The 22,917-nt window shown below is 43.2% G+C and overlaps 1 protein-coding gene across 1 annotated transcript in view; it reads right to left on the reverse strand.

Annotated features, from left to right (window-relative positions):
* The window catches only part of LOC131294724 (transient receptor potential cation channel trpm), a 59,295-nt gene that overhangs the window by 17,386 nt on the left and 18,992 nt on the right, over positions 1 to 22,917 (reverse strand). Inside the window, exons 2-5 of the mRNA XM_058322769.1 lie at positions 13,110 to 13,192; positions 1,680 to 1,842; positions 409 to 549; positions 274 to 346 (exon numbers count right to left, since the gene is read on the reverse strand). Of these exons, the coding sequence (XP_058178752.1) occupies positions 274 to 346; positions 409 to 549; positions 1,680 to 1,842; positions 13,110 to 13,192 (460 nt within the window). The remainder of the gene's footprint in view (positions 1 to 273; positions 347 to 408; positions 550 to 1,679; positions 1,843 to 13,109; positions 13,193 to 22,917) is intronic.

Genomic DNA, 22,917 nt, shown 5'->3' on the forward strand with positions numbered 1-22,917 from the left:
AAAATTGATTTCTAGGCATCGGCAGTGCAAACAAAATGGTACTAATGGGAGACAAAGAGGATGTTTGATGGAATTTCTCATGGAAAATTCAAATGGCAAGGTGGACCGGTCTGGCCAAGGGCCATATCAAATTACGAATATTGAAAATTGCTCGTCAAAATCGGAGTCCTGTCCTATCGGGCAGAAATGATGTGGGTTTGTTTCTGAACTGAAGCTTCGGTGGCCTGTTCTCTTCCGGAATCTGAGGACACCCGGAGCAGGAAGGTTACCTACCCGTGTTGGTTCCGCCGGTAAATATCCACGCCCCGGTCGTTTTGGCTGCCTTCAGCAGGCCCTTCCGGAGCACCTGGAAGAAAAGGGTGAGTGTCAGTGGTTTCGGTGCAAGAATGTCGTTAACAGCAACCGTACCTTTTTCAACTTTGGCTGCAGCTCGAAGTTTGCCTTGCCTCCCTGCACCGTAATGAGCAACTTCGGCAGCTCGAGATTCCATTCGCGCGTGAACAGTTGCACCAGCAGCTCCGGTCGTGTGTCGTACGATAGGCGAACGTACTAGAGGAGAACAAAATAAAGAGGACAAAAAAGAGGATGCAAATGAAAGAGATAGTACAAATTGTTGAACACCGACTACCATCACCATATCAATAGGAATCACATAGACCCGTAGACCAACGGGTGAGAAGAAGTTTGTCCTAGTTCTGGCAATCACCATAGAAATGAAATATGGAGCCATACGACCGAACCATTGACAGACGGAAACCACCGTCATGAATCCTGAGCATTTCGCATTATGCTGCCATTGGCAATTTGCTTGCTCCAAACGACATTCCGAACAACTTTCATCAACAGCAACACCACGGCGCGGTTAAACGAGCTCGTGACACCTCGTCTATTTACGCCAAACCATTCAAGCTGGAGGATGGTTGGAACAAACTTTCGTCATTAAAATTCCCCAAAAGATAATGCTAAGAAAAACTCTTACTCCAATCATAGCAATGCGTCTAGAATTGATTCATTATCTGATTCCGACATGTTCGTAAACTAAATCTGTTGAATGAGGAAAACGAACGTAGTTCAAGTTAAGCTTGTTTGATAAAATTAAGATACATCAACATGTGCGATAAAACAAATATGTCGATGTAGGAACTAGCAGAACAACTTAATCATCAATTTTCCTATTTATGGAGTACCATAAGCCCTCGATGAACACGAATATATCGATGCTTCTCATTGAAAAGTATTAGAAAGCGACCAGAGAAAAAGAAACAAAATAAAGCTTAGAAAGAATATCTAACTATTCTATTATATTTTCGACTTTTCGCAGCAGTTGCAGTAACACTTGTCAACGCAACCGAAAACCTTCTCTTAACATCACTTGGACTCCTCCTTAACGGGACACATTGAGCAACCGTTCGTCAAACTCTCGTAATCAGATTCGTGAAAAGGGTTTCACGAGTGGATTACGCTTTTCAAAGCTCTACGCCGGAAAATGGCTGCTTTTCAAAGTTTTCACCCATGGCAAGTAGTCTTAGACGAAGGAAAGAACAAACTAAGTGGGAACAACAACGAGACAAATCACTTCAAACGGTAAACATCCTACATCGTTCGAAGGGAAAGGGTCACGGATGACATGTGGACACCTTCATCTCGAGTACTTGACCGAGTCGTGACCCGGGTCTTACCTGCGCCTTCGTAGGATGAGCACCGCCCTGAAACTCGATCGTACCGTACGCATCGGTCGACTGGGCTCGGGTGTGCTTCTGGGGCAGCCAAACGTCTCCTGCGATGCCCGGTTCGATGCCCGGCACGAACTGGTGCGTCCTGCGCTCCTGACCACAACAGCATCTGCAATAAAAGAAAATTTGGAAGCAATTATTAAAAGTCATCCATTCTTTAACAAAAAAAAGTGGTTTGAGTGATTGCAAAGATGAAATAAAAACACATTTGATAAGTCGTTGCTCACGTAACTTTGCCTCTTCAAGAGTATTGGTTATGGAATATGTTTTGCAACATGCCATTCCCTGAGCATCGATTCAGATAAAAGGTAACACTTATACAATACGAGAACGTGATTGCCCCTTACTCTTACATAACCTCTGATTCATTCCGTTGAGTGAAGGAACATCAAAGTTACGGTCGAGTAACGATATGAAGCCTCTTTATAACTCAAGGACAAAAAAAAATATGTATCCTCCCAGTCAGAATCAAAAACCCTAGGCGACTACTGAAAGGTTCACTGGAAAATAGTAGGTGCCGGTGAAAGAAAGAGCCTTTCAACCGTAGGCAAGAGCAAACGATAGATTCATAATTTGTCATCTTCAGCTGCTGCTGCTGCCGCAAAAACCCAACCATACCGACCACGCGTCCGCCAGGATGGTAAATGAATAGATGTCGACACACTTTTCGGTACGCACAACCGGGCGCCTCCATTTTCCCTGGACCCGGCAAGGCAAGAAAAAGGCACCAAAAAAGGGTTCTGAGAAGGCAATTCGTAAAAGACCCACCGGAGGATAATATTTACAAGCACAGTTTTGGTTCACACGTCATGAAAAAAAAACAGGAAAATATTACCTCCCCCTTCCAATGTTCCAGCTCGTAAAATGGCATTCCTTTCTTCCATTCTGGGGTTGGGTAGCAGTCTCATAGCTCACAAACTAACCCGGACGTCCAGCCAAAACTCAACCGTAAGGGCAAGTTTTCCCTTCCCATTTCCCAGCAGCACTCCGCTTCATCGTCCACACGGATCACTTTCGACGACGGTTGCTATTTCGGGGCGCAATTTTCTATTATTATACGATCGAACGAACGACACCGTACTGAGCGTGGAATCCAGAAAGCGCCATGCTATTGTGCTCCGTTCCACCCTTCGGTTCGTTATCGGAATGCCAACGGATCACTATTTTCACGGTAATAAACCCGAAATCAAATAATTTCGACCACATCATTCATCCATCGGCGTTTGACGGTGCCTTTCTTCCTCCCCCGGGGGATAGGGAAAGAATGGAGGATTACGCACACCACGTATGCCCTAAAAGTTCCTTTAAGCAGTTCCTCCCAAGGGAGGAGAAAACTGCAATCGAGCAATCGATAGAACAAAACGAACGAAGGCAAAGGCAAAGTTTGCATCTCACTCTGGTTAGGTGATGGACAGTATTTTTCCTGCTCTAAAGAAACAAATTAATCTTTGGAATCAATTCATATCATTTTAGTGGAACATACATCATTTCCAGTAACATACATTTTCGAACGAGTCATCAATTGTGCTATTGATGGATATTCTTCTAAATTACGAGGAACATATAATAATTTGGGTAAAACTAACGAGTATCTATATTTAACAAAAAATAAATTTACTAAATCGCTGTGAAAAAAAATCTCCCGACTAAAAAAACGAGCAAAACATCCACACCAACTAAAGACACACATTAACCTCACAAAAACTTGACGGCAAAAGAGTGGCACGGTCTAGATCCGCTGGCTTATCACTCCCGAGTCAACATAGCCCTAACCCGGCTAAGCTTTTCGAGTGCCCCTCAGAAGCCTTATTGATTACTTTCTTGACCTTCCCACAAAAAGTTACGTCGCTTTCGCACTTCACTGACTACAACAATGATACCTTTCAGTTTCCCTTTATCTCTCACTAAGCCGACAAGTTCAAGAGCTCATGCGAAAAACGATTGAACCGGGATGACGAGAAAACACGATAAAGGTTATGAAACATCCTTTTATGTCAGGTAGAGGACTACGAGTGAACAAGAAAATTCAATAGAAACCCACACGCGCGCGCGAATCTATTGAGCGGAACAGGAAAAAATAGTAAATGACTTGCGTTTGTTTCGCCCACAAAACTGTGAATGTTTAGCTAAGTGTAAGGCTTGTAGCTTTGTGCTATTAAATGAAACATATTCTAACAGAACCGTTTTTATTTCAATTAACGTAACGCATGTAACAAACATGCCTTCATTAATTACTCTGTAATTATCACAAAAAGCAAGACAACTTGTAGCAATATTTTATGGAAGTAGGTCACCAGACTCCTGCAGAAGAAGGTGACAAACCCTACCCATAGGTAACTAGCGGTCATAGTTGTTCACACGTTTTTACCACGTCCTCAAAGAACCCGCTGAGATGAGGCCTAAGACAACTTGACTTAAGTGTCCTTCATTCCATACACCTTTTTCAGTCAGGCAACAAGAGTAGTACACGTTGAGGCGAGGGAAAAAAGTACACCTCAAGCTGCCGTCTAATTCAGCCGACTTGAGTAACGTGCTTCCGCACAGCCGGAGGAAGAAACAGTGATCCACCTCGAGCTAGCTGGAGAATGTTACCCATTCACGTCAAACTAAGGAGCAAGAAAACTGAAGTGTGCGAGTTTATCGCAAGCCAGCGAATGCTTTAGGAACGTTTACAGGTAATTGCTGGACACTAAAGCGCCCTAAGGGGTCCATTTAGGGGACTGGAACGCCACAGAGCACTCGAATGCATCGTTTAGCACATGTTTTAAAGCAATGCCACAGATGAAAGGAATGTGGTTGCATTAATCATAGCGATAATTGTAGCAAGTGTTTGAATTTCGTATACTTTCTGGTATGTTACCGAGCAAGCTATCATTTACGACAACTCCATATTTATGCGTTAATAGGTTACGTGTTCATTTTGTTCTGTAATCAAGAAATATATGAACATTAAAGTGTTAAATACTTAGCAACATCAGTTGTTTATATTGCAACACAATGGAAACTAATTATTTCGAACCTCTACGATATTGAGCATTGTATAAAAGAGGATATCAAACAAGATTCCCAACATTATATGGAGTTTGCATTTATTATACAACATACTCTGTTTTTTCAAGACTGTTTCAGTCGAAAAATGAAAACATATTGTTGAATTTAATGTGACCTCTACTTCTTAGCCCACCCTGAATGACACATTCCAATTCCTGTGCCATCCCCGGAGCGAAACTTGTATCAAATCATTAGCTTTTTATCTAGAACCTCTTATCCAAAAGTAGAAAAACTGTTTCCTTTCAAGTAATCCCAATGAGAAATAGAACTTTACTTCTACTTATCAGCACATACCATTAAAAGTTGTACGCTGATAAACCCGAGTAACAACATTCTTCTTTAATGCTTGGTACAGCAAAACCAAAGAACAATGATAAAAAGACAGTTGTTTTGATATAAAAATTAATTGTCAACACTTTTGCCAACACTTTCTCATTCGACTCCCTGCTGCCGGATACAAGTTTAATACAAGTAAATATTTCGCGGCTTCCGCTGATTCAGGAAAAATTTACAATCACAACAATGCCAAAAACATACACAATCAAGGCCCAACTCCAGCACAATGTCCTACACACACGAGTTACGAGTCCCTACAGGCTGTGGGGGGGGGAAACCTTTCCAAAGAATGTTGCAGGAAAAGTCAGGATAACTTTGGCCAAACTTTTTCCTTCCATTTTCATCTCCACGACCGCACATTTGCACCAATTTTCTCTACACTTTGCAAAAATCCTGTTGATGCTTCTCTGTTGCTGGCGTTTTGTCTTCAGACAACTTTTTTCCTGCTGTCATTTATTGTATTCCCTTTGTTGGGTCCATACTCTCTTGAACAATCCAGACTTTCACTTCGTCCTGGAGAAGGGAATATTGGTTTAATGTTCATTTGTTTCGTCAGTTCTTTCTCCTTCCCTCCCACCTTCTACTCTAACCCTGGTTTTTGCTTCTAACAAAGTGTATTTCCCTCAGGTGGCATGCTGAAGTGACAAACGATTCGAGACGAAACAACGAAAGCTTTTCTTTGTGCCATTCTTCGGCTGAACTGGATTGACTTGTTGCTGAAGAGCCGGTAAAAGGGTGTACGTTGGTCGCTGCGTTAAGTGAACATTTGTCAGCGACTTGGCCTTGTCACACAGTAAAGCCTTCCGTCGCTCCATTTTACTTTGGTAGAGAGGTCGTTTAAATGTACGAGCTATTGTTTGATATCGTGCGAAAAGAAATATTTTCTTTCGACATCTTAATTCGATAACGAATTCTCCTTGCAGAACTGACTGTAAATTGATTTAGAAAAGGTTTCCTTCCATTTCTTCTTTACCGTTTGCAATTTTAGGGATATTTTCACAATTATAAATCACGTTATTGAATTTAAAGCTAAAGCAATTAACAACCAACGAAACCGGCGTCTATAACCATAATCTAGGAATTTAACATTCAATCATAATACAATAAATATTTTCACTTCCCCCTCATGTTCTTATATTTAATTAAATAATGATTTCTCGACGAAACCAGGCAGCATGGAAGGAAATATCATTAGCTTCGTTTGCTTCTGCCTTCCACGCAAATTTAAATATCAAATCAACGCAACCAGCGTATTACCTTCCGCAGAAACCGGAGATGAAATAAATGAAGAAAATAAGGAATTTACAAAACCTATCCGAAGTCAGCCACCCTGAAAGAGACCGACCCCCCACATTGGAAATGCTAATTTGGAATACTATTTGAATTGTGCCGCCGTTGCCAGCTGAGCGAAAGCTTCCCGTCTTATGAAACCCACCCACGACGGGTCGTCTCGACCCGAACCACCACGGTTTATATATTTAACGAATTAAAATAATCATCCAAATGGAACGGAAATTAACCAGCACTTTTCGCCAAATTTCATTGCCGAACGACGCGGAAATGGGAGGAACCGACCGAGCCGGATGTGGCAAGGGGGCACCCGTAACTAGTTGTATTTAAGGACTTGTGCGCGTAAATTAATTGGAGCCGCCGTTCCGATGAGCACACGGTTTGAACAGAACACTCCCACGATTGAAAACGGTTCGAGCATGATGACATTTTGTGGTGGTGCGATTGGGTAACCTAAACTAACGGAGACGGTGTGTAATGAAGTGGAGAAGGTTCGGTGATTTTGATTTGTGCCACTCGCAGGAAGCCGCATTGATAAAGATTTGTTCATTAGTCTAATTAAACGTCGCTTCGTATTGACATACCATGTGGTGCTTGTTTAAATAAAATGCTAATTTCAAGCATAATTGTATAACTTCCTTACTTATGATTTTATAACTTTCTTACGCTGGAGTAAATAGAAAAAAAGCAAATACTTATAATGTGTATAACTTTCTTCCTCACTTGTTTGCTTCAACAAAAAGTTTGAAATTTATTCGATAGCTATTGTCATCGACCTCGGCACAATGAGCCCCATTTATTTGTCACAAACTCACCCCCCAAACTCAACCAGATGCCAGAAACCTAAACTTTCAGTTCATAAACCACCGGGCGTCTCCATCGCCCGTGCTTCCACCAAACACGTGGGAGTGGGCCCGTTTTTAAAACTCACTCAAAAACTCTTCTCGGTCACGAATTGGGTCGACCATTATCGGATCAAGTTAGTGCCATTACGGGTAAGCGAGCCCAGTCGAGATAACTTTCCCAGGGGACCTCCCACAGTACGAGGCCCGGCGGTCCGCACACAGTCGAATAAATATTTCAACGATCTCGTCCCCCACAAAAACGAAATCATCCATCAATTTCACCGGGACTGCCTTTTACCGACCGTAAGCTTGTCTTTCGGTTTTATTCGCGTGCAGCTCAGACGTACGAAAAAAGAGGATATAAAAGGTGGTGAAACATCTAAATTGAAAGAAATATCTGGGTGGGTTTGCCACCCCCACATCGTTCGGATATTTTCTGCGTCCAGCGCATTATCCAAAGCGCCCCGTGGGCATTCATTGATGCCATATTTTCCCTCGAGAGAGCTATTTTTTATAGCCCATTCATTTTCAGCCATAATCGTGGTGATTTGGTTGGGTATCGAAAATGAAACGAAGTTCACACAATATGGATTGGATTTCGTGGAAATAATATCATTTAATTTCGTATATTATAATTTTCTACACAGTTACTTTTTTATGTATTCCAATGACTACCGTTTGAAGGCTTGGTTTATGCAGATTTCAAGAACTCTAAAATATTCATCAAATTTAAATGTCTTTTTAAGATCGAATGCTCAATCGTCCCAACCGCTTAGCAACGTACCATTGCCTATCGATCATGTTGCAGATGCCCTTACACAACCGATGACTTCATTAAGTTGGCACAGAACACAAACATCCGAACCCTTTACTCCCACCAGGATGCAGGAAGGCAAATGTTCCCGGCGAAAATTATCGATTTTCAAATCGCCGACCTTCGCATGCACCAGGTCGCCAGTCACGTTGCGCTCAGGCCGAGGTCAGCCAGCTCCGGAGAGGGGTCAGCTTCACAGCCAAGCTAGGACCTGCCGACCGAAAGTAGGTCAAACTCGTAAACCGAAAAAAAGGCACGGCTATAACGACTACCGGGCACTGTTCGGAAGCTCAAGCACTCCGTTCCGGAAGAGTACTTGTCTCCCCCCGTTCGCTCAGCAAGTGGCACGTTTGTGGCGTAGTTTTTTGGCAAACAGTTCAAAACTTCACATTCAACGCACGGTGGAATTCCACGCTACGAGATCGTAACGACCTTAAGTGTAATGCAAACATTTGTTGGGGCTAACAGCGTTTGTTGATGTTGAACGTGAGCTAGTTAATTGAAGCATCTTATATATCGAATGAGTAATAAATTGTTGTGGAAAACTAAATTCAGCATACAATGGAATAATGTATGGAAATTGTTGGAGGCTGGAGCAGTGTACCGCCAGGTATAAACGCATGCCGATCATACGTCATCAGCGAGATGACGCGAGCTGGAGACAGCGTGGTCGTTCGCCCCTTTTCACCAGCGACACTCAAGGCGAACGCACGTACCTCTCCGCAGCCACCACTACCATAAGTATAAGCTAACGTTAATTATAATAAAGTACACCCACATAGAAGCACAACATTTTGGCGACGAGGATGGACGAAGAGTTTAAAAAACTTTTCGCGGAATTTATGTCCAAATTCTCAACAACGGATAAAACACCGACAACGGATACGCGTATTGAAACGTTGCTAAGGTCCATGACCGACTTCAATCCTACGCAGGACAAAAGCTACACTTTCGATATGTGGTACAGTCGATACGAGGACATATTCACAGTGGACGCTGCAAATCTCGATAACGCTGCAAAAACACGGTTATTACTGCGAAAACTGGGTAATGACGCGTTTCAGCAGTATTCAAATCATATTTTGCTGCTAGCGACACGAGACGTAAACTTCGAAGACACAGTATCGAAATTGAGAAAGCTTTTCGGTTCTCAAACTTCACTGTTCTCGAAACGTTACAACTGTCTCGCAATGAGAAAACGTGCTACGCAAGATTATACTGATTACGCAGGGTTAGTTAATCGGCAATGTGAAGAATTTGGCATCGGGAGTTGTTCAGTGGACGAGTTTAAGTGCCTTATTTTTGTGTGCGGTCTACACGAAGCTCAAGACGCCGAAATAAGAAAAGCATTGCTCGCAAAGCTCGAAGCAAACAAAGCAACCACTTTGGAACAACTCATAACCGAGTGCGGCCGAATAACAAATCTGCGACGTGATGTGGAATTAGTGGAAAAAAAATCAAGTGATGCTGCAGTGCACGTGGTTCAGCAACCGCGTTTCACAAAGAAAAAAACCGAAGCACCAAGAGGAGCGTTCTCGCCGTCGCAAATCGAACAAAAGGGCTCTACGCATCGAAAACCTAGAACGCCGTGTTGGAAGTGTGGAAAGTTACACTTTGTTCGAGAGTGTCCCTATCTCGATCACCGATGCAAAGAGTGCGATGGCATCGGACACAAAGAAGGGTTTTGTCAATGTGTGAAATCAAACCCAGGCAAACGTAGAAAAGGGAAGGCATCGAATATCAATACGATCCGCACGGTTAATCACATCAATGCGCAAAGCAGGCGTAAATTTATCAGTGTAATGATAAATAACGTGAAAGTGAAGCTCCAGCTAGATTGTGCTTCTGACATCTCCATCATCACGGAAGACAATTGGAAACGGATTGGAAGTCCACCTACAAAACAACCGACAGTTAAAGCTCGGACCGCTTCAGGACGGCCGCTTCCACTTCACGCGCAAATTGACTGTGACATCATCCTCAACGGAACCGAGCGTAGATGCACATTATTTATCACAAAAGTTGACAACCTCAATCTTTTTGGGTTGGATCTTTTAGAATCGTTCAACTTATGGCAAATGCCGCTAGAAACTGTGTGTAAAAGTGTGAGCGCAACCAGCGAAGCTCAGGAGCTGCAAACAAAGTATCCATCTCTCTTCGCAAACACACTCGGTTGCTGCACCAAAGCTGAAGCAAAGCTTTATTTGAAGGAAAATGTTCAGCCAATTTATCGCACTAAAAGACCAGTTCCATTTGCCGCTCTACAGGAAATTGAGGCAGAGTTAAATCGATTAGAGAATATGGGTGTCATATCTACAGTAGAATTTTCGGAATGGGCAGCACCAATATTAGCCGTTCGAAAGAAAGCAATCAACGGCCAGCCTTCGAAAATTCGTGTGTGCGCAGATTATTCCACTGGCCTGAACAATAGCATTGAGATGAATCAACATCCGCTACCATTGCCGGAAGAAATCTTCGCCAAACTCTCAGGCAGTACTATGTTCTCACACATCGATCTCTCTGATGCTTACTTGCAGGTTCCCGTAGAAGAAACATCAAAAAAACTGCTCACGGTAAACACCCATCGTGGTCTCTACGTGTTTAACCGATTACCACCGGGCATTAAATCAGCTCCCGGCACATTCCAGAAAATAGTGGATTCGATGATAGCCGGACTGGAAGGTGTGGAAACTTATCTCGATGATGTTCTGGTGCATGGCAGAACTGTCGAAGAACATCAATCCAGATTATATAAAACGCTCGACCGCATCCAAGAGTGGGGATTCACACTAAGATTCAACAAATGCTCATTTTTCGCGTCAGAAATTCGTTATCTCGGGTTCATTGTAAACCACAAAGGAATTCGCCCAGATCCAACGAAAACAGAGGCTATTTGCAACTTAACACCTCCTCAAGATCTAACAACGTTACGATCATTTCTAGGCGCTATTAATTTTTATGGAAAATTCGTTAGCAGCATGCATCAACTGAGACGTCCGCTAGATGCACTTCTGAAGAAGGATTCAAAATGGAATTGGAATAAGGATTGCCAAGAATCATTTGATCAATTCAAAGCCTTGCTTCGCTCAGACCTGTTGTTGGCTCACTATGACCCCAGTTTGGAGACAATAGTTGCTGCCGATGCATCCAGTCATGGAATAGGAGCGTGTCTCATGCATCGTTTTCCGGATGGTTCCATAAAGGCGGTGTGCCATGCTTCTAGAACATTGACGTCTGCAGAACAACGCTATGGACAAGTAGAAAAACGTGCGAAAACAGAAGAAGACTACGTCATAGCAGCAGTGCAATTAGAGGAAGAAATTTTTGCAAACGTGTCAGCAGTTTTCACAGCACTACCAGTGCTCAGCTTCAAAGATATTCAAGCAGCCACATCTAAGGACATGCTACTACAGGAAGTAATTCAATATGAGAGAACTGGTTGGCCGAATAACGCAAAAAAAGTGAGTCCAGAGCTCCGTCCTTTCTACGATCGTAAGGAAGGATTTTCAATTGTGAAAGAGTGTCTCATGCTAGGTGATCGCATAGTGATTCCAAAACAATACCAAGCTGCAGTGCTCAAGGAACTACACAAAGGACATCCTGGTCAGGAACGAATGAAATCAATAATGAGGAGTTATGTTTACTGGCCTGGAATAGATCGAGACGTCGTAAATTTTGTGTCAGCGTGCAAGGAATGCGCAGCAGTAGCGAAGGCACCATCGAAATCGCTTCTATCATCGTGGCCGCTACCCAGCAACCCTTGGCAACGCATACATCTAGACTACGCGGGTCCTTTCGAAGGTTCATATTTTCTTGTAATCATTGACGCATACAGCAAATGGCCTGAAATCATCCGCACGTCATCTATCTCAACGACAACGACACTGGATTTGCTGCATGAAACATTCGCGCGATTTGGATTACCAGAAACCATTGTATCTGACAATGGTACACAATTCTCGAGTGCTGAATTCAAGGAATTTTGCGATTCTTTCGGAATAATTCACTTGAGAACCACCCCATATCATCCTCAGTCCAACGGACAAGCGGAACGCTTCGTGGACACACTCAAGAGAGGGTTAAGGAAATTTTTGCCAGAAACTAAGTCTGTATCTAGAGCACTACAAACCTTTTTGTCTGTTTACAGATCAACGCCAAACAAATCAGCTCCAAACGGACTCTCACCTGCAGAAATTTTATTGGGGAGGAGGCATAGGACAACCCTGGACTTGCTCAAACCTTCTACACAGACGACATGCGAACAAAAAAGAAACCGCCGTATGGAAGATCAATTCAATAGGCATCACGGCGCTAAAAAGAGAGTTTTTGAGAAGAATCAGAAAGTCTACGCAAGTACTTTCAAGACAGGAAAACTATCGTGGTTAGCAGGTGTTGTGATTGAGCGAGTAGGAAACGTATTATATAATGTACTACTAGACGGAGGAAAACTCATTAGGGCTCACACTAACCAACTACGTACTCGCGACGATTTAAGGGAAATTACTAACAATAGGGATTTATCAGATCAGGATCTTACATGGTATACGCTCGTAGAACAGTTTCAATCAAACGAGGATACTCCAACGAGACCTAGTCAACTAGCTTTTCCCTCTCAAAACAATGACCCAGTAGATACGCCAGTTCAAGAGTCTGATCAAGCACAACCAGCGGCTCCACGTCGTTCCAGCCGTAACCGTTTCGCTCCAAACCGATATGGACAACAGTCTTCATAGGGGGGAGATGTTGGAGGCTGGAGCAGTGTACCGCCAGGTATAAACGCATGCCGATCATACGTCATCAGCGAGATGACGCGAGCTGGAGACAGCGTGGTCGTTCGGCCCTTTTCACCAGCGACACTCAACGCGAACGCACGTACCTCTCCGCAGCCACCACTACCATAAGTATAAGCTAACGTTAATTATAATAAAGTACACCCACATAGAAGCACAACAGAAATCATAACAGAACTTAAGCTAAAACGATCGCATTAGTTATCAATGTTTGAATCAACTAAATAAATGCCTCAACTTTAGTACTCACGAGTCTCCATTCTTGGTGCTTGGTATGAACTTGATGCATTCCCGTTTTTGAAAATTTGCCTCGATCCAGCTGCGCGCGGTACGCTGTTTCGGGGTGTAGGCCAACGATGCAGATGCATAGAAAAGGAGAAAAAATAGAGAGCAAAAAAGAATCAATCAGATATCCAGTGAACACAATATTCAGATTTCCTTCGTGTCGTGGGTGCAACCGTTTCTGTAAATATTGAAAATTCAAAAGATTTGTTTTATTTACAATGTATCAATACGTTTTTCCTAGGAAATTATTTATCTAAGCTGGGTAAGAGAAACATTATGGCTAAAGTTATGAAAACTAAATGTTGTTATCCGATAACATGTCTCCAATTACAGTGCTTAGTATTCAGATCACTTCACTCGCTGTTCACCATTCGCTTTCCGAGGTATGCCATATTTTTAAACTAAGCCATTTTCTTCCCGCTTTTCTGCTCGATTCTAAAATGGCTTGGCTCTAATATGACTTGCTTTACCGCTGGTGCATGCATCGAGATACGCGACGGAAACAAGGACCTGGCAGCGAGTACCCTCCTGATGTCGTTTATCATGAGGATACAGCTGGCCAAGGAGGCTTGCATCTGCATGTGCAGGTTAACGAGAAGCTCGAGCGGAATGAACGTTTCGTACGTGTTTTTCCCGACACTCTCTGCGAGCGTCAGCTCCGGCCGCAACGTTTGCTGGCCATGTCGCCGCTGACTCGGCGTGTTTGATTCGTTTTGATGAAACTTATTCAATTACATCATAACATGCTCGGCGAGGCAAAGTGTCTCTACAGGCAACAGGATCGCGTACATGAAGCAGTTCGATTCGATTTGCTAGTTCAATGGAAAAAAGGAACATAAAAATGTGTTCTGTTGGTTTGACGATACCGGATGGAGCTGCCGCTGCATTTTTCATGTGCTTTTCGTGAATATGAAATGAAAAAAGGGGAGCCATCTGAGGTGCAAACGCGTTGGGTTTCTGTCAGGCGATGTTGGTTGCTGCTGCAAGTGAATCGTGACTTCCATCAACATGTGCTCTGTATAATCTATGACTTTTATTATAACTATGCTACAAACATCAGCCATCTCTTCTATGTGCAGAAAACATTCGTTATCTACTAGCTTCGCATCTAAGCTAAGCACGGAATAGAATAGATCGTAGTAAAGTAGGAAGTAAAGATGTGCAGATAAACATTACAACAGCACTCTTGTTCAACCTGTTTTCTTATCAAAAAAGCATCGGTAATCTTCTAATTATCTATGAATTATGTATAACTAAAGCTTATTAAAGGCCAAAAACAGAGTAGAGCTAATGACGCTAATTCTATTAGGGAAAAAGATATGATTTTCGGTAACTATTTTGCTGAATTTAACAAAACTTACAGTCTTCGTACCGAACAACCCACTCTTTGCATAATTTTATCTGTTACATAAATTGTCGATATTATATCATTTTACCTTCTGCTCTCCTCATCTAGCCACATATATTGCGAAAATAACTTACATATTACCGCAGTGCCAATTGGTGGTAGTGGGTGGTGAGATTATAAGCAAATAAGAACAATTGTGATAAACGTATGTGCTAATTCAGTGCAATGAAGGTGAGAACAATTATTCAAAGATACGGACTTGTGTCATACATGCATTAAGAAAAGAGGAAATATAAATAATTAATCGATAAGGACTGCTTGCGATAATAATATAGGATGCGAGGTATGAAAGAAAGCTAAACTAAAAAGAGATAAACATTTTAAGCGTAGTTCAAAACATTCACATAATCTACCATTCGAACGAAGACTATTCATAAATCTACGTTAAAAATGAACTGGAGTACATAAAATACCTCCGAAAACGACAAGAAGTTAAGTTGCCACTGGAGTGCTTTTACTGCAGATTGAATTTCTACCGCTCGCCAGTGAAAAGCGTCGCGATTGTTGCGAGAGGAAAAAGATGTTTCGGAAAGGTGAGGCAAAAACTCGATTCATTCCCAGACCTCGCGCAAGCAGCACCGAAAGTCTCGTGCCTCTGCTGAAAAGGATGTTTCTTTAACCCTCTAGGGGGCAATGATCTTCAAAAACGCATTACATTTGCCATAAAAGCAAATGTACACACAATTGTTGTATCCCTGCACCGGCAACGGAGCCTCAACCGACATGAAGCGATGGAGTGAAGTAGGAAAAGTAACAAGAAAACTAGTCTCGCTTTGCTTCACACCGAGATTCCGACGTACAAATCTAATCAATTTCAATTTGCCTATTTGGAAACCGCGAGCTCTTGCCGGGGAGTGACACAACCCATCTTCGTTCGAGTAAAGAATGTTCGATTGGAAGAAAAATTGCACCGGGCTTTTGCGTAACAGGTACGAGGGATTTTTCAATCCGTATAAATTAAACTCTTGTCATCAACATTCAATGAATTAGTGAAATGAATTTGTTTCTTATCGAAACCATAATGAGAAATGGCTTAAACAGCAAGAGACGTCCTTGTAGGTTCAAATATTCTATTTAAAATCCAGTCCCTTACTAAATTAGAGTGCTGTCATTTTAAAAACTGCTTACAAACGTCAGACTACTTTAGTGGAATATTAAAAAAATCGGGAAATCTAGACCTTCCTTAGCAGTATCTACCTGCAAATAAAATTCCAACCTATTAAGCTACTCTCTGGGGTTGAGTGGCAGATTTCCAAAGTAAATATTAGAGCACGAAACGAGCAAGGAATGTGTCGAGTTTTTCAGCGACTAATATCAAATAAAATCTGGTCGCCATTTCGCGAAACCAAATTTTCTCCCGCCCCTGGACGACGTGAGCTGGGCTGGCTTTGCTATTCCGCTTTATTATATTCCGGTGCCATTGGACCGGTTTATTTCAATTTCCACTCCCCCGCCCCACGTTCGTTACCTTGACGTGGAAAACCTGGTACAGCGAGGCGACGTTCAGATCGAACGGCTCCACGATCGACGAGCGCGACGAGATGGACGAACTTTCGAAGTACAGTGATGGCGGTGGCGGCGAGGGCGAGAGTGGCGGGGTAGCCCCCGTCTCGGACGATTGCAGATTGCGTAGCTTTTCACGCAGCACCGGCAGCAGGGCCCCGACGTCCCGCGTTTCGTAGCTGGACGCATTTTTCTTCATCTCTTCGCTAGCAATAAACCGCGCTGGAAGGGAACTGGCCGGGGCACTTTCTCCTTTACTTTCGTCCAATGTCACTAACGCACACACACACTGACACAGTTAATCTGTGTACACGTCCTTGGCCGCATTTAGGGTCCAAGCCTGCCCCCTTCCCCCTGCCCGTTCACTGAGCTAATCCTAGCCTAAAGCAATTTTCTTTATACGCGTTTCGCTACCTCCCACGAAAAGGAAGAAAATCGGGAAACATCTCCACCATCATTATTTCCGCACCGTCACCTAAGACCGATTTCGGATAGCAATGGAATGTGAAACCATCGGCCAAAGACAAACGGTGGTGTCCGTGGCGTAATCTACTATCAGCGAAACGGCTGAAACGGTAAGTCATTTGCCATGGAGACGACGACAGAGACGACAATAACGACGGTTTTGGTGTGTTTAACATTACCCAGTAATTACGACTTCATTAGAAGTCGCCCTCGGACGCCGGCAAAATTCATCCTAATTTAGGGCAGGCAGGCAAGCGAAAATCCCCACCCACCCACCCGAAACGGTCCCGAAGGGGGGCGAGTGGGGGGCCATTTCGCAACGGGCGACTGAAGATGCATTTTGGGAATGATTTAGCAACCCCAGGGCTAGGCTCGGTCTTACCTCGGCCCCAAAGGAGAAAGGCTTTTATCATTAACTTTTCCAGTCCGGCTCCCACCTCTTGGTAGGAAGACCCTTTTTTATGCCCAAACCAAACATTTGCCGATGCTTGTGTTTACGGGTGATTCGGGGGGTTTTCCCGAGGCACTCCGATGCGTACTCTGATTTTCGGAAAACCCCGGTGCCGAAGGAACGCGCAAAAATAGAGTGCGTGTCCATGATAACCCGGATAAGCCGGGTTGAAGTAGATTTAGGACGGGGATAGCGTATCTCACCTCTGTAATTTCCATTGATCCAGGTGGATTTTCGCTAAGAAAAAGCATTCGCCAGTATTATAGAAGGATAACATGTTCATAATGCGTACCTATTAATCGAGCAATTACGTAATTAAACGCAAACCGATTTCAAACAACATGAACCTTCTAAGCTAATAACAAGAATCACAAAAATATGTTCAACAGAAAAGAGCAGTTCCATGAAATTGAGACTGTAACATCTGGAGTCAAGCACATGGAGACTCTTGTGAAAACATTCATCCCCGTTAATTCTTCACAGTAGTTTTTCTCTTTATTTTTCCATCCACCGCATCATCAACAGCAGCACGTGGACAAACTAGTTTCTCCCGAGCCAGTAGCACAAACTTCTCGCTAGCCCATTCAACTTTTCCCAACTTAAATTTACCAATTCCATCATCGTCATCACGCGTTCGCTCGTTAAACATCACCGGATACGATCAACGAAGCCACAGCCGGTTAACTTTACTACCCAAAGGAATGAGGAGAAGAAGTTTCGCTAATTTTCCCCCGACGAGCTGCTGTCAGCGGACGGGCGCGTGAGAGCTGAACTCTTCACAACTCTGGATAAGAGCAATGATGGTGTTACTTCAGCTTTACTGCACCACCCCGCTACGGATGTTCCTCTTGCGGAGACCTCTTTTGGTTCGCTTTGTAAAGGATATTATCTGTTGCAACCTTATCTTCCATGTCTAACTCGTGGACCCATCCATCATGACCGGGCGCCAGATTTTGGTCGCGTGGAGATATGCCTGATCTGTGTCGAGTGTGTGTTACATCTCGCGTGAGAAAATCGTTCGATTTGTGTGTCAGAAAACTTATCCGTTCTTCGGCCACGATCTTCGGCGGCGGTATGAAAAATTACTATTCCACTCTATTACACTTTGATGAAACTTCTTTTCCAAAGTGACCTCATGTTGGTCTTGTAAAGCGATCCCTCACGAGCTACGGCAAAATCATTCCACCGCTAATCACTCTCCCCACGGTCGACTCGGTAGAACACGATGAGTAACTGCACTTTAACACAACTGCCGTTGCCCCGAAATTGCACCGAGCGAAGTTTTATCTCCTAATCTAAGTTCGCTTTACTTTCATCGAACCGAGCGGCTGGTAATCACTGCATAAAGCGCAAACTTTTTCCATTATCCTCTTGACTGCCCAGCGAGATGAAGATCCAAGAAACAAAAGCTAAAAAGTACGCCATACACGGATACTTCTATCCGAAATTCACAACAGATCAATCAAAATACGAAACCAATTTCACAGCACATCACAAACAGCCAGTACAGCTTCCTCGTGAGCAACCCAAACCGACCAAGCGAACGTGACACAACTGAACGAAAACATTGTCTGCTCGCCAGTGTCAGCCACCATCCGGCTAAATGGGATGACGGTTGTATTAGTACCAGCTGATAAAGTTGCTACCGTGCTACAACAAACTGATAAACTGTGATGGTGAGATAGGCATGCGTTCAGTGCCTGTTGAGCTGTTGTGTTGTTATTTTTTTTTATCTCACTTCAATGTGCTGGCCACACTGAACCTACACAAGCGGAAATCATTCGGTGTGGTACAATCGATTGTGTCGATACCTACCATTTAATATCGTATTGTTGACCGGTGCCAATAAAACTATCAATTTCGTCAATGCAACTCACTCCTCTAGCGAAGCATTAGACCATGGACAAACAAATCCGAGTCGACACATGTTTTGAGGCACGTCACGAGGCGCTGTCATCATATCACTTCCCACTCATACTCTGCGCACGATCATACGGTGTGAGTCTAGTTCTTCACCCAACCCTTGCAATCCGCTGGGGGTTTTCTGTTTGCACCCCCCGTGTTTCGGTAGGAAAACTACAACGACACGGGAGGTGTCAAAACCCTTCGCCTGGCCACACCAACACACATGTGACAACGCGCTGATTGGTAATTAATTACAGCTGGTGCCGCTGGCCGGCTTTGGAGCAGCCTAACTTCCTAACGCTAACTGTGTCATGCACGTGGCGTAAAGCGATCCGGAACACAATGAACTGCGAACGCGATATCGGCACGCGGTAAATAGAGCACGCGATTGATAAGTAACGGTACATAGGGAACAGCATTAAATAAACAAACATTCGAGTTGAAAAACTTTATTTTTAGAAACAAACCTTCAATAAAAACAGAAAGAAAAATGTTTAATAATATTTTTATATTCGTCATCGAAGAAACTTATCCAACGTGAACACCAACTCAGTAAGAACCATTTCCCGCAACGTGTTCAATACTGCAAAAGCAACAAGCAGTTGGTTAAAATGTATTTTACGATCCTATCCACACTAAACGCCACGCTGGTACCAACGACGTTCGAAAACTTCGCGGATGATAGGAACCATCTGACTAAAACGTACACTTACCGGTAAATGAAGTACGAGATGGAAAGTGCCTCTGAAACAACCCTGCCACAATTGACCATATTGGCGCAACGTTCCGGCACCTTCCGCCTAACTCAAGGGTATTACACTTTACGAACGCTCGAAGGTGTCGGTGAAGAGGCTGATGATGCTCACTGTTAACACTCAACTGTCATTTGAAGCGATGGTCGGCTGTTTTGCTCATGAGAAGCGCTTCCAGTGGTTCACAACCAATGTGGAACACGTTTGATGAAAATTATATGTCAAGCGTGTTTTATAAAGTAACGTACACTTGCGTTGAACGCATTTCTATGAAAGCTCTCTGTGAAAACTTCAGTTGGTTGTATTTTACACATAAAGACACTCTAGAATCGCTGTAGCTTCACAGAAAATGGTCTAATGGCACAACTTCCCCACATGTGTGCTCACCACAGCATCATGTTAAGGGGTCCACTCTTGGCACCGGAAGTGGAGTGAACCTCAAACGACCATGGCAGACTCTTCTACCGGGTTTTCCAACAACTCCCGCGGAGCGCCCATGACGACGCCGCCATGGAAACCACACGACCACAAGTTCTCATCACCCGTGGTTGTCCTTCAGCGAAAGCCAACTTCTGCCGCAAATTCGTCCTCGTTCGCTCCGAACTCGAACACGCCCGGGTGCCTTCCGACGAAAGCTACACCGGTTCCGGGACCACCCGGTTCCTACTTACGTTTTGAACATTTCGGTTAATAATTCACCGAAGCACCTCCCACACTCGCACACGAAATAGTTAACCAAGCGGGAACCATCCCCCTCCGGTGAGTTTCGCTTCTCCGGTGACTTATTTTTGGGATCCAGTTTTTGGGGTGGCTCACTATTTATTCATGCCCGGAACGGATGGGTATCCCTTCGGGAAACTCCTTCAACCGTGCACCCACGTGCGTATCAGTCAAAAAGTGACACTCTGGACTCTGGGGAAATGTGCGGGTTCTAGTCGGGCGAGTTCACAATCATAAGCCAAAATATCACCGCAAAAAAAAAGTGATTAATATTCTGTCCACCAATCTTCACAACCTTCAGGTACTGTTTCCAGTCGAGCGCTTGGAGTAACAACAACTCCACACCGCTACGGTGATCGGTGAGGTGTGTTGTATTCTGCATCTCTTTTTGGTATTTTCTACCAACTGAAAGATGTTTTTACATTACAAGCCAATTTGGTGTTGCTCACGCTTACAAGAATGAAGCTCGAAAAATAGGTATTCGGTTATCTCCATGTTACACATACACATTTTTAGGCAAAAAATCTCACACGGCTGAGCATTCTTCAGCATCGTACGTTGTTTGGGCGAAGGCGTGTACAAGGTTTTACGAGCTGTTGCTGCTCTTGACGTTACGCATGCTTTAAATCAACAGCATGTTTTATCGCCTTCTGTCTGCGTTTTTGTTGATGGTTGGTTTTATGTTCCCCGCTTACATTGGCTTGAGGAACACAGTGAAGCACAATTTATTCTCTCGTATGTAGATGGGCTTTATCGACACGACATGAGCCTCCGACCCTTAGATCACCATGTTCACGGCAGAAGACGAACGAATGGCTTTCTAAAAGTTCCATCTACTTTGAATAATCGAACAAAACTTAAAAGCTCGCTTTAACTATAAACCAAACAAAAAACAATTACGATTGATGTTAGTACGCGCCATAAAGTCGTTAAGCGGACCCGTAGAAATGTTTGACAAGAACTATAAAACTTCTCGCCCGTTTTCCACTACTGCAAGCAATTTCAATACACTCCGCGGGGGGAACCAGCTAAGAAAAACATTTCAATCAAAAAAAAAAAAAACAGCTCACACAAACAGCTAATCGTTAAAAACTTTTTGTGAACTACAAGCAAAGAAAAAAAATAAACGAATGGAGTAAACTTGGTAACGGCGAAGGTATAGAGAACTAGAAATAACTTACCCTTGGCACGGTGATATTTATCAGCCCCCAGCAGATCTTCCGCAAGCCCCATCCTAGCTTTCCTTGTTTCTGATGGAGGTTTTTTTTATATATATTTTGCGTGTGTTTGTTTGAAAGTTTTCAATGTTTTCCAACCATTTCATGGTATTGTTGTAGTTTTGTTTGCGTGTTTCGATTTGTGTATAATTGATTATGTTCCCCAAAACGCGTCATTATATCAGTTCACATCGCGTTTTTTTCACCAAAGACGATATTTGAAAGATGCATAAAAATGCGTTACGTGTTTTATTTATGGGATTTTTATGTCAGTAGGTTTTATTGTGTTGTTATTTTTGTTATTAATCGTTAGGAATGCGAAACAATTCAGAATACCCATTGAAATCATCCACAGAGTAGAGACGGTACAAAAAAAAACAGTGAAACACAGAAGTATAGCAATGGAACAATTAAAAAGTTACAAACACGCGGAGAAAATGTTATATTACGGGGTGGATATTATGTGAGTTTGACAATTGGGTTATCGTTAAAAATTATGTGTCGGTAACCGGGTTGAAGAGAGCGTGACAGCATAGAAGAGAAGGAGTAGAAAATAGCGGAAGAAAGGAGAAAAACAGAGGAAAAGAGTTAGAAAATGTAGAGAAAGGAATAGCAAGGCGAATAGAAGGGTGCAAAAAAAAACTAAACGTGGTGAGATCAAAACGAACCAGTTTTGGTTCAACAGTGCAGCGCACAATGCTCAAGACAAATTTGTGCTGTTGGCGTATAGGAGGTATGTAAATGAATCTAACATGTCTACCATGATTATCCATCAGATGATGACATATTCGCTGTTCACAAACCGTAGCTCAGCAGCTCCGAGCGAGTTGTTCCGAACTTGATACGTCGAAACTTTTCGTCAGCATAGTTTTGCTGTCATATCCGCAGATGCAATAATTGAAACACCAGGCGCCCCCATTAGGAGATATCGTTAGAGTGACAGAACTTTTGCTCGTGCACAGCTGCGCTCGACAGCTTGCACGGAACATGGATCCGTACTTTGTTTCTAAACAGCTGAGCATGAAACGTTGAGCAAAGTTTACTGAATCTTTCGATATACTTCAACAAAAATTATACAAGCAAATGGAAATGCAAGAGTGTCTTAGATAAAAACGAACCTATTCGTTCTAAGTGAAGAGCAACAAATGGGTGGAAGAGACGGTGACAATGTAAGGTTTAAATACACTAGAATTATTGGTGTTTACAGCACCACACTCACTACGTTCTTGATTGGATTGGGTTGTTTTTTCTTCCATTTAAAATTCTAATTTCCACTAACAGCCCGCGCTTCATCGACGGAGCAAAAACTTTATTAATTACTTTACCTCCTGCGGACACAAACAAATCACCAA

This window comes from Anopheles ziemanni, chromosome 2, assembly GCF_943734765.1.
Source record: "Anopheles ziemanni chromosome 2, idAnoZiCoDA_A2_x.2, whole genome shotgun sequence".
NCBI classification, from domain to species: domain Eukaryota; kingdom Metazoa; phylum Arthropoda; class Insecta; order Diptera; family Culicidae; genus Anopheles; species Anopheles ziemanni.